This window comes from Andrena cerasifolii, chromosome 5 (assembly GCF_050908995.1).
Source record: "Andrena cerasifolii isolate SP2316 chromosome 5, iyAndCera1_principal, whole genome shotgun sequence".
NCBI classification, from domain to species: Eukaryota; Metazoa; Arthropoda; class Insecta; order Hymenoptera; family Andrenidae; genus Andrena; species Andrena cerasifolii.
Genome location: NC_135122.1, coordinates 3,870,726 through 3,882,834, shown reverse-complemented (window position 1 = coordinate 3,882,834; position 12,109 = coordinate 3,870,726). Strand labels below are relative to the sequence as shown.

General features: G+C 40.3%; 1 protein-coding gene across 2 annotated transcripts in view; it reads left to right on the top strand.

The window, feature by feature from the left end:
* The window catches only part of Mmp2 (Matrix metalloproteinase 2), a 219,298-nt gene that overhangs the window by 184,493 nt on the left and 22,696 nt on the right, over positions 1-12,109 (top strand). For both annotated transcript variants that reach the window (XM_076813041.1, XM_076813040.1), the window contains exons 6-7: positions 34-180; positions 5,914-6,056. In XM_076813041.1, the coding sequence (XP_076669156.1) occupies positions 34-180; positions 5,914-6,056 (290 nt within the window). The remainder of the gene's footprint in view (positions 1-33; positions 181-5,913; positions 6,057-12,109) is intronic.

The following is a 12,109-nucleotide window of genomic DNA, read 5'->3' as shown; positions in this document are numbered from 1 at the left end:
ATTCCTAATGATGTCTTTTCCTTTCTGTCGCAGCCTGAGAACCGAGCAACCGAGCGGCCTCGACACGGGCGGTGTTCGCTTCGAGCTGAGCAAAGCCCTCAATCTTTGGGCGAGGAACTCGAGACTCATCTTCCAGGAGGTTAACAGCGACCGAGCGGACATTTTGGTATACTTTCATCGGTGAGTTTTCCCGCTGGATTCGTTCTGTTAAGGACATCGATAGGGGCTTAATTCGAGATTAAAGATTTCTATGCTTTTCTTAATTTAAACTAATCCCTTTTTTTTAATTTGTGGTTTTAAGTGGCATTAACAACTAAGGCCACGAGCGACTTTACAGCTTAAAAATTGTTGCATGTACGGTGCATATACCGCAATACAAGGTTTATACACAGAATCTAATTTTTATGCATAAGGAAATTCCAAAATTCGAATTGATACTCGGAAGACTTGAGGGGTTAAACCACCTTGGCCAGGTCAAGAAATATTGCATCTTTGGGAATTTATTTCTAAGTGACATAAACACTTTTATTGATAAAAATTTTTCGATGAAGATAGAGACATCTTTGAATAATATATACAATTTTTTTCAAATACCAAAACATTCCGAAAACTTTAAATTGTTTTTTTTTAAACCACGTTTCAGTGCAGCCTTCCATACACTTTCTCAATGAATTTCATTTCACATGCAAATATGCCTTGCTTCCTTTTACATGGTAATTTTCGATTGTTTATACTCTATTTTTAGCTAGAAAATAGATTAAAAGCAGAGACCAGAAATAACAATTGCTTTTCAATTTTTTTTTCGTAAAAAATAATTGAGGGAACGTTAATTTTTATTCAAATGGAAGTCAGTCGTCAGTAAAATTTGCAGAAATTTTTTTAAAAATGGAGTGACAAAAATAGAATAAAATTTATCTGTTTTGTACTTGTGAGTACTTACGTAACACTCATTGGCAGCTAGGGACGAGTTTGGCGTTGCGTAATTGTTCACGGTCACTAAGTGATTCGCGCATACACCGAATATGGTATAGGTTTCCATTTAATCGTATTCTCATTTTCAGCTGCGTCGTTGCGGTAAATTTGCCGCTAACGAGGTGTTCCATAAATCGCGCTATTGCTTTCGTCTCTTTGTCTGCTCTCGTTATTCTCCTTCTCTTTGTATTTCAACATTCGCGCATTATTTACCGCCGGTTTTTATGAAACTCTGGACGAAATAACTGTGTGAGCTTCAAGAACTCCACTTAATCCTAAACGTGGAAGTTCGAAAATTGGACGAGTAAATTCTGAAATTTAAATAACCCACAGAATCGCACATTCGGAAATGGCAATAGTTTTCTTTCTAAAACCTTTTAAAATTCTAATACGAAAATAAATTCGCAAGGAATACCACCCAATTCATAATTTCTGATTCTAATGAAACTCCGAACATAGATAGCGTATTAGAAAATATTAGACAGGTCTAAACAAAAACTTTGCCAAATACTAAGCGAGCCCACTGTAACCTGTCAAGTTACTGTTTTAGCAATATTTCTTGTGATTCATATTTTTAGTAGCTGTAAAATAGTCATTATAAACAATAACAAGTAATGCCGATGAACACATATTTTTACAAAATTTTCTATCTACTTTAGAATAATGAAAAATATAAATACATGAATGCTAAGATACGGTTTCATACCGTCATGTATGGAATTTCATAAATCTTGATTTTATAAATTTTAACAAAAAAATCGCTTTTATCCACAACTATTTTTTCAAATACAAATTTCATCGTATCAAAATTGACATTTCTAGCAAAAAACACTATTAAAGCATGGTTGTATGAGTATTACGACTGTACAATTATCACTGAAAAGTTAAAACATTCAAAAATACGAAAACAGTAAAATGACGCTGTAATCTAATGAACTCCATGTGACCAATTTGTGATTATAAGGTGTGATCACTTTCCTTGTCAATCAGACATGTTTCACTGAGCTCGAGGTGTTGAAGGATGAAGATGAAGACGATCACGCAGAAAGGTGGTGGGGATGGTTGGTTCAAAAACTTTGATTTCATTCAAAGTTAACTGACAATGAGCACCACTGTAGTTTGAGTAGATACATCTTCTGACTAATTGTGAGTGTTACTGTACATTCTGTACAGACCAGCTTCGAGTAAAAAGATCCTAGAAGTTAGTTAGTTACTTTGCGGACTCCTGCTATGTTTAAAACACGCTGCATGTCAGCAAGCAAGAAAAACAAATTGTTAAGTGTAACGAGTGATTTCCAATCATGAGGGGAATATCTACCAAACGGAATTTCATAATTTGGAGCTTATCGACAAAGGAAATGGTAGTCAATAACTCACGTTTGGTTGGAAGGACTTCAGCCACATTCAAGAGATACGTCAATGATATTTTTCAAGGTCAGGCACCAAAAATAATAGTAGGTACCCATATCTTCAAAGTATGTCTACCCAGAGTCTGGTACAGTTATCTCTGCGTGAAACTCGGAGTTACAAATTTTAAATGCATTGTCTAGATATCCCCACTTGGTGTCTACGATCAGGATAATATCTTGATGAAAGCACCCTACCGGTATAAACTCGTCCTTCGTCAATTTTCGCTTTCATACGTAGTTTTCGGATTCCTGGATATTACCTGGAATGTATCAGCAAAAAGCGATGCTGTCCGAGAATATGTACTTAGTATGTCGAGGGCAATAAGCTAATTACGACACCTCTGTGGCTCGCCAAACGTCTAATTCCAGCCACGACAGGCCAAACAAAAATCGTTCATTTTTCTAGCTATTATGATATCATCAGACCGAAAGGCTCGAGTGGATATGATGAAAAAAATGGATTGCGGGAATGACAATCTCGCTATTAGGCATTCGAGTACCGCAGCGTCAGTGGCGCATCAGCTGTCTTGCAGCTAATCGATGGCCACTCGCGAGAGGAATTTAATTACGGCGCACAGTATGGCTCGTCTACTTCCGATCCGGAGAAAGGGCGAATTAAACGGGCTGCGAAGCCAAGGGGATAAATTGCGCATGGTGCGGCTAAAATACCGTGAGAACTTTGTAGCTGTCGCAACGTCTGAATAAACAGCAGGTAGCGGGGACTGGGGCTGCTGACGCCGGAGCATGCACGCTCAGAGAGTTTCTTGCTTCCAAATGGAGCACCACTACTTTCGAACATTTGCAACGAAAGTTCATTTACACAGGTGTCCCCGTTTGACGGATGCTCCCCTACCTTGGCTCTCGGAAGTGTGCGGAGCGTGACCTACGTACTGATGGCTCTTCAGTTCTCTCGTAGGTGTTGACTGTTTCATCCAGTTTGCACGGCCGATGGCAGGTTTTATGAGAAAACAGTCACCGAACCCTGGCTGCTTCTGTGTTAAGGAACTTTGGATTATAATTAGCAGGTGTTCGCCAAAAGTAACAGATAGCCTTCTAAGGGCTATGACGTTGGAATGATCGCTGCAGCGATGAAATATTGCCAGAGTTGGGGATTAACTAAATGAAAAATTATTTAAATAACGGATCAAATGAAAGTTACTGGGACTTTATTCTCCCTGTCATTTAAGGAGGAACCTGCCGACCGACGAGTTTAGGTCGGTTCTGCGCAGGTTGACGCTCATTGGTGCCGGGAGAAGCCACTATTGGCTGTACCCCCACCAACGCTTTTTCGGAGCCAATGAGCTCACTCTACATGCGCGAAACGGGTTCCTTCTTAAATGACAGGGAGAATAGATTCTTTCATGAATAATGTTAATTGACGAGAATTTATGCGACGAATAAAGTTAATTTTTTTATTCGCCGGGCGTTTCAACTTCAGCGTCGGATAAATTTTTAATCTTTAACTTTAACTTCATTCAAAGTTGAGTAATTTTCTGGCACGCATTCGAGCCGCCGAGAACCGTCAATGGGCGATACTAAATACATTGCAACGCGCGTGCCAAGCATCAATCTCTGGTGCTCGGCGACTTGAACGCGTGACAGAAAATTATCCGACCGCGAATAAAGTTGAAGTTGAAGATGAAGATGAAAATGAAGATGGAGATGAAAATGATGATGAAGATAAAGAGATGGAGAGATGGAGAGATGGAGAGATGGATGGATGAAGAGATGAAGAGATGAAGAGATGAAGAGATGAAGAGATGAAGAGATGAAGAGATGAAGAAATGAAGAGATGGAGAAATGGAGAGATGGAGAGATGGAGAGATGGAGAGATGGAGAGATGGAGAGATGGAGAGATGGAGAGATGAAGATGAAGGTGGAGTTGGAGTTGAAAAACTTATTTGACGCTGAATTTGAAATGCTCGTCGAATAAAAAAATTAACTCTATTCGACACATAACGAATATTTTTTAAAACTTTTATTCGGTATTTGAATTTTTATTTAAGTAAAAATTTTGCCCATCTCTGAATATTCCACAACAGATGCCATCTACTAGATCCCAAAGATTACCTAAATAATTTATAGAGCAATAGATTTTCTGTAACATTCAACATAATTACCAGATAACCAGAAGCTAATAGTAGCTATAGTCCACTGTAACCGTAACTATTGATCCTACACTGCGTTCCATATAAAAGTGTACCAACGCCCCTACCTATTTGCGACCGATCTGCGCAGCTCCCACGGATCTGACACACGCGATTGGTCGTAGCACTTTCCCTGCCGGTTTACTACCAATCAACAGTGTATCCCTGCGCGAAACGAGTATACTCTAATGTGGAACGCAGTGTATTTGCTCGTATATCAATAAACCTGTATTAATGACATATGTAACTGTTCGCGTGGATTACTCCTAAGGTCAAGGTAATATTCGCATTATTTATCTCAACATTTCTGAATTTTATTGCTCCCATCCACAATAGCAATCAGATGTATTATAAATTCAGAAATATCCGAAAGCGAATTAGGAATTAATTGTAATAGTTCTGGGCAAGCAGCGTACCAGATGGAGAACTCTAGACCTGGAGGCTAGGTATGTAGGAATGGTAATAGTGGCCGGCATGCGTTACATTCTCGCACGGAAGACGGAGGTCGGCGGAGGACGAAGTTCGGCGAAGACGGCCGAATCGAGACAGTGCTCGGCGGCTGTGATGCCAGATCGGGGACGGGTTCCCTCGAGAATTTCCCCCACCTCGCGCACACTACGCCGGAGTGGCGCGTCCGTGAGCTCGGCGCTTCGGAGTCCAACTCACGGACACGCAGCTCCGGCGTAGTGTGCGCGAGGTGGGGGAAATTCTCGAGGGAACCCGTCCCCGATCTGGCATCACAGCTCGGCGGTCGTGCCGATGGTCGAGAGGGGGCAGTCGTGGAAAGCGTGCTAAGAGCACAGTTACGTTGCTGTTGTCTTCTGTATTTCTTTGTTCTTTTATACTAATATTTTCATCATTACATTTTATTTATTCCCATTGCACTGGTGTGTTTGGTTGTTCATTTTGTGAAACCCCGACGGTCCTACAGGTATTTTACATTGTTGCCAAAGTGCCGTCTACCGAATATAGGACGGATACCACTGCGCCCCCTCGTAAGGAAGAGCGCGCTAAGAACCAAATAGGAAGGAGGTCGCGGCACTCTCTGACACACAAAAATAAACAAAAATGTAAAATTCTTGCGGATCTCTCAGTAGACGAAGAATTCTGTTTGTGTTCAATCAGTTCATCATTCTTCACTGTGCATACCACCCATAATTTAATAGACTGAATAAAATCTGGTAAAGTCGTAATAAAAATGGTGTACTAATGGTGCGCTGTTAATTAAAAAGTCCAGCAACTTGCGGACACGCTGTAAGCAACGATTAGCAAAAGCAGTCCCACCAAACTTTGTTTCATAATTTTTCATTTTCGAAGTCACAAAAACACGGAGTGGCAGTTAAACTTTTAATTGGGTCACTCACTCCTCTTCTCTCTTGTTCCAGCGGTTATCACGGCGATGGATATCCTTTTGATGGCAGGGGCCAGATCCTGGCGCACGCTTTCTTTCCAGGTAAAGATCGCGGTGGGGACGTTCATTTCGACGAGGAAGAAATATGGATGCTGCAGGACGATAAAAACGAAGAAGGTAAGGAGGAATTCGATAAACCACATTTACCGTTTCAATCTTCCCTTCCATCGGGAGGAAAGAAAATAATGGCGAAGTGCTCGACCACTGTGTAGTAATAGTCGATCAACATACGATATATTTGTGTTCGTTCAGTCGTTCAGCGATACACAATAATTGGGTGGATCTATATAGTGGATGTTTTATTCTACAAGATGTTGAAAAAAGTTTCAATGCCTGGTGGGCATTAAGCCCACATTTCCTTGACTCATACATTTATTATTAAAAATTAATAAATAAATAACCACAACTTCTTCAATGATGCATAAAACAATGGTCCAAATTTTACATTATTCGAATGGCTAGTTTCTTAAAAAAAATCGAAAATTTCACTATGTTCTTAGCCCAAAGAATGGGATTCCCCCCTTAAGTAGGCGCATTTTAATCGCTAAAAAAATAGAGAACGCATGGATTTGATTTTTGTTTTTTGTAAGAGTAATAAATGTTGATTAACAAATATACTTGTTTTAATTTTTCAATACCTTTTGATTTACCATAAATATAAAACATAAGTTGGGGTCAATGCTGACCCCATGCGCCCACTTGTGTGATTTTGCCAGTGCGCCTACTTAAGGGTTGAAGATTGAATCCCACTATCGCTCTAGAAACGCTACATAGTTACTAGCGACGTGCCGCGAGCCTCGAGAAATGAAAAATGATTACGTTGTTTTAAACGGATATAGCGTGGGCGGAGAATCTTCTCTGATGTGAATGCTTGCGTTTAAAACAGCGTGGCCATTCTTTTTTGTCGAGCGTGAGCGTCGCTTGAGTGTAGTGTCCCTTGAGCGCTGTTAAGAATTAACCTTTACATGATCAAAATGCTTGTGTAAGCACGATGAATGGCAGGCATGTTTAACCGTCTATGGGCCACTCGACGTGATGCACGGTCGGAAAAACAGCCTCGAGCGACCAATTGGACTGGGGCTATCTACACCTATGAGACGTTTAGGGCTTTCACAGCTCGGGTTGCTTGAAGCTTCAGGGTGTAAACCGTGTCCTATTAAAATGTTGTTCCAATGCTTATTCAGCAGAGGAACTAATTTCAGTAGGTCATACGGAAGAGAATATGAAAGAAATACATCTATTTTCAAAATAAAGAATAAATTACAATATTGATAAACAGGGATACAATAATCGTGTCTTCTCGTGGTCTTGGTATTAATTGAGCCAAGTTACGCAGAAACCTACCAACCCCCTAAATAACAAAAAGTTAGTTAAACACAGATCTTTATTTTGCAAAAATTACCAACCCATAGAACAACTCTTACATTATAAAATTATTAAAACTACCAAGCCATAGTTCCATTTTAGGCTTGAGAAACCAAAACTAGAGGAAATTTAAAATAATATTAATTATACTACTCACTATTATGAGAGTGGACGATAGGGCTTGCGAGAATCTCTCCCGGCCCCACCACATGGGTCACGCCGGTTAGTCTCCGCCGGCGCCGCTAGAGGTCTACTATTCTCGCAAGTCCTATCGTCCACTCTCGTTCGTATATATACAAGTTCCAAGTTATTTCCTGTTAGTCCCCGTGTGTCTAGGGCAGGGACCGTCAGCTATAGCCCTACACTGATGAGAGTCGGGCTGACGGTCTCAAGATGAAAAACACCCCCGCACCTCATCTTCTTTTCCTCCTCGATCTTTAATGCCAATCCACCTGCCCCGCACAGTACTCCAAAAAGCGTTGACCGGCCCGAGGGATATTACGGTTACGCCGGAGGCGACGGGGCAAGATCATCCCTCTTTACGTTCCGGAATCAATCAAACCGGAATCAATCACCATCTCGGTTTCGGACGTAATCATATAAAATTTATTATTCCCCCTAGGGGTTATAATCTCCCAATACATAAACAACTACTTACATCTATCTCTTAACCTATTCCCTATCCTCCTCCTTAATGCTAATCTCTTAACCTTAACGCCAACTCTATCGCTCGCTCGCTCCACTCGCTCGTCCGCGATCCCGTCTCCGCTCCCGCTCCTGGACCCCCGCTTCAACTCCGCCGCCCTTTCGCTCTCATCTCCTCATTCACCCCTCCTCTCTTCCCTCTTCTCACACACATCCCTCTCTCCGTTCCTCTATCCTCCTACTACTCACTATTAAATATCCAATTAAAAAACAATGTAAAACAGTAACAAGGAATAAAATATACACAACAGAAATAAAGCTACTTTTCTTTAAGAATTAAAATCTTAGATTATTGAACCCTAAATTTTAGATTATTGAGGGTTGGTAGCTTTCTGCACAACTTGGCCCAATTATGTGTTCACATTTCTTCATTACGTTACAGACTGGCGGGATAAACCGAGAGCCTCTTCACAGTGGTGCAAACCGTGCAATAATCAGACCCATAACTTAGCCACTGTGGTCCAAAATGTCCACCGAGAACAGTATACTTAATTTCAGCAATTAAATTTCAAAGTAGGGATGTGAGTTCGTTGAAATATTCAGACAAAAACAGTACGCAGTCTAGGCTATTTGCCTCTGCCGAGGCAGTTTGAAATCCTGATTCCAAATTAGTTCTCGTAGAGAAAACAGGAGAAAGCGTAGCGGGAATGAAGTTTCTAGACTTGCGGGTGGAAGAAAGGACCTCTGAACCGTGGAATTTTCACCAGGGCGAACGAGTCCTTACGGTTCCCTGGCGATTCGCCAATTCGGTCACCCCGTGACCGAGAAGAAATAAGGGAACGACGACAAAGCGTTCCTTCCTTCCACCATATTGCCGTATCGTTACTCTCGATCGATAGCAGCCGTTTTGCATCAGCCAGGAATGAGTGTGTGACTCTAGGTGTAGCTTTACCTCGAGAATTCAAATATTTTCTTTCGCTGCTGGAGAAGAACGAACCAAATATCTGGGGGATTTTCGAAGCTATGAAGGAACAAGGGTTTATCAGAAATATATGTAAACATACAGTGTGTCCCACTTGAAACATTAGTGGTTTCTCCACTATACAGAAGTATTCTTCAAAATAAAAAAGTTATTATCCCTTGTCAAAAATATGAGGGTTGAAACTTGGTAACCCGTCACACATGAAAATGGTTACTCCTAGAAAAAAACTCATACCACCTTTTCAGTAGAGAATTTCCTAAGCTATAATTTTCATAATAACTATTTTTGTCATAAAACTGCTAGATAACGAGATATTCGCGAAAATCAGTTTTTATTTTTTTTAACCCTCTGTAAAAATTTTACAGACTTTTGACATATTCTTTAAAACAACCAGACGAAGGCCCATACCAAAATTTAGCTTGCGGGGATTTATTTCGTAGATTGGGCAGTTTTCCGTCTAATGTCACTGGACTATTAGCATTATAGCTATATATTATTAGAACTTATTTTATGACAACGGTGTAAATATCTCTTTAAACAACAGAGTTATACTAATTCTTATGACTACGAAAAAAATTATCATCCTTTCCAGAAATTGAAATGTTGGGTTTCGTCAAAATTATAGAACTGTGATGTAAAATTCACAGACACGCTCGAATACAATCATTATAACAAAGGAACACTGACACATTGCGCATTCGACGGATAGTTGAAAAGTATTTACCTGGTCCGTCTCTCCCAGCGGTCCATCTCTACCAGAATTACCCCATTAGTCATAATAATGCACCCCAAGTGGTCTGGGCCTCTAGAATTCAACATTGCGAGTGGCATCGGCGTATTTTCACACACTGAGATTTGTACCTACCCCTTGCACGGTGTCGACGTGTTTAAACGTCGATATGTTGTCAAAAGCATCGACAGTATTGTCCGAAAGTCACGGAATAATCTAACTACGCTCAAAGTTCCCTTTGTACTTCGCCACCTCGGCGATCGTTCGCTCACGCGGCAACCGGGCCTCTGATGAGGGGTTGACACTGAAAATTTTAATTTCGATATTCGCCATTATATCTTCGCGAAAGTACTCCCAATGGACTAACGAGATTCTACTGGTAAAAACGAATCTAAACTCGACCTCACACGGACTGTTTTTAATTATACATGTGCCTAAAGTGGTGCTCGGCTCGGGGCTCGAGTAGCGAGGGTCGAGTAGCTTGAGGCTTGAACGTTTCGGGGAGTACGAAGGTTTCGAATATTTTAGGAAATGTTTATCTACTGGAACGTAAATAATGGTCCTTCATAATTTGAATAATTAAAATGTAAACTGTAAATGAAAATATTCCGCAACTATTGAAAACGAGTACTAAATTCAGATCTCCCATTTTTCATCTTTTTTCATGTACACTTACTGGCAAAAGTAAGAAACAAATAATCGTTTGGGACGTTTTTTTTAATGCATTTTCCGAAAGTACTATCTTTTCCGAATAAAATGCCGCTTGGTTTATATTGAAATTCGCAAAATTATTGATTTTACAGCTAAAAAGGTCAAGCGGTAATTTATAACGTCGTTTTTGCCCAGAATCCTTTTCTCTCTTGGTTTTCAGCTAGTCGCGAATAAAAAGAGCTTCAGATCGACTTGAAAAAATGACAGGATGTGTAAAACATGTGCCATTTTACGCCAAACCTTTGACATGGTGAATTGCCTAAAACACAAAGTAAAGTAATTTTTATAATCTGTAAGACAGTCTCCATCTTGTGCAGGAAGCAAAATTTTGATAAACAAATTAATACAATTTTTATGTTGATATTTCTGATTTTAACCTTTTTCTGCAGGAAAAATATTTTTATCTTTTTTTTTTTAAAGAATTTATATTGAAAATGTGCTCCCAATGGAGGGAAATAGTTTCCTGCAGCTGCCTGCAAATTTTCATTCAAATCGTTGGAGCGGTTTTCGAGATTTTATGTTCACCATGTTGGAAATCGTAGTTTCTGGGAAATCGCGTTTAAAGTTGGACATCGTTATCCGATCTCACGTACAGGCTCGTATATTTTTTACTGTAATTCCTTCAATTTTTGGAGTTTGGCGGCCCGGTTGCGTTTAAAATACGTAGAAAAGATGTAGCTAGCGAATAACGCAAACACCCTAAAAACTAATTTTGGAAAATTTTGAGGGTAACCTACCCCCTTAAGGAGTCGTGTGAGAATGAAAAGTGATTCCGTGTTGGAATCACCATTCAGCATATCACCATCCCCATCGGTTCATCATTCCACCTTTAAAGTATTAAACAGAAATCCGTTGCCTTTGTCTAAATGGTGTATCTAATACGAACGTGGCACGCGCTAGAAGACACAAAGCTGAGAACGTTGAAATCGATTGCACTTGGTGAGCATCGTAATCGTAGCGTTTCGTCTAATACCATTAGCAATAACGATTTCACGTGGCTCCGCGAAACGGAACTTTAGAATTTCTTGCATCATTGACCTCGGAAACGACTTCGTGCGGTTGAGAGAGTCCATCCACTCGAGTCACGATTGTCAAGCATGGTGGCAGCGTACAGAGAGCAAGACATCGGACAGGATAATCACAGTCACGAACCGTTTCCTGTGTCGGGCAATGATTACTTAGAGGACAGAAATATAAGACACAGGTGTCTTTTTATTTTGGCCTGTTTGCATATTTAGGGGATGAAACCACCCCTCAAAGGTTTTCAGGTGTTCACCTCCGATTGTTCTGGTTTTTGGATATGTTTTAGAGGACAGAAAAATAAGAACAGGTGTCTTTTTATTTTGGCCTGTTTGCATGTTTAGGGGGTGAAACCACCCCTCAAAGGTTTTCAGGTGTTCGCCTCCGATTGTTCTGGTTTTTGGATATGTTTTAGAGGACAGCAAAATAAGAACAGGTGTCTTTTTATTTTGGCCTGTTTGCATGTTTAGGGGGTGAAACCACCCCTCAAAGGTTTTCAGGTGTTCGCCTCCGATTGTTCTGGTTTTTGGATATGTTTTAGAGGACAGAAAAATAAGAACAGGTGTCTTTTTATTTTGGCCTGTTTGCATATTTAGGGGATGAAACCACCCCTCAAAGGTTTTCAGGTGTTCACCTCCGATTGTTCTGGTTTTTGGATATGTTTTAGAGGACAGAAAAATAAGAACAGGAATCCTTTTATTTTGGCCTGTTTCCATG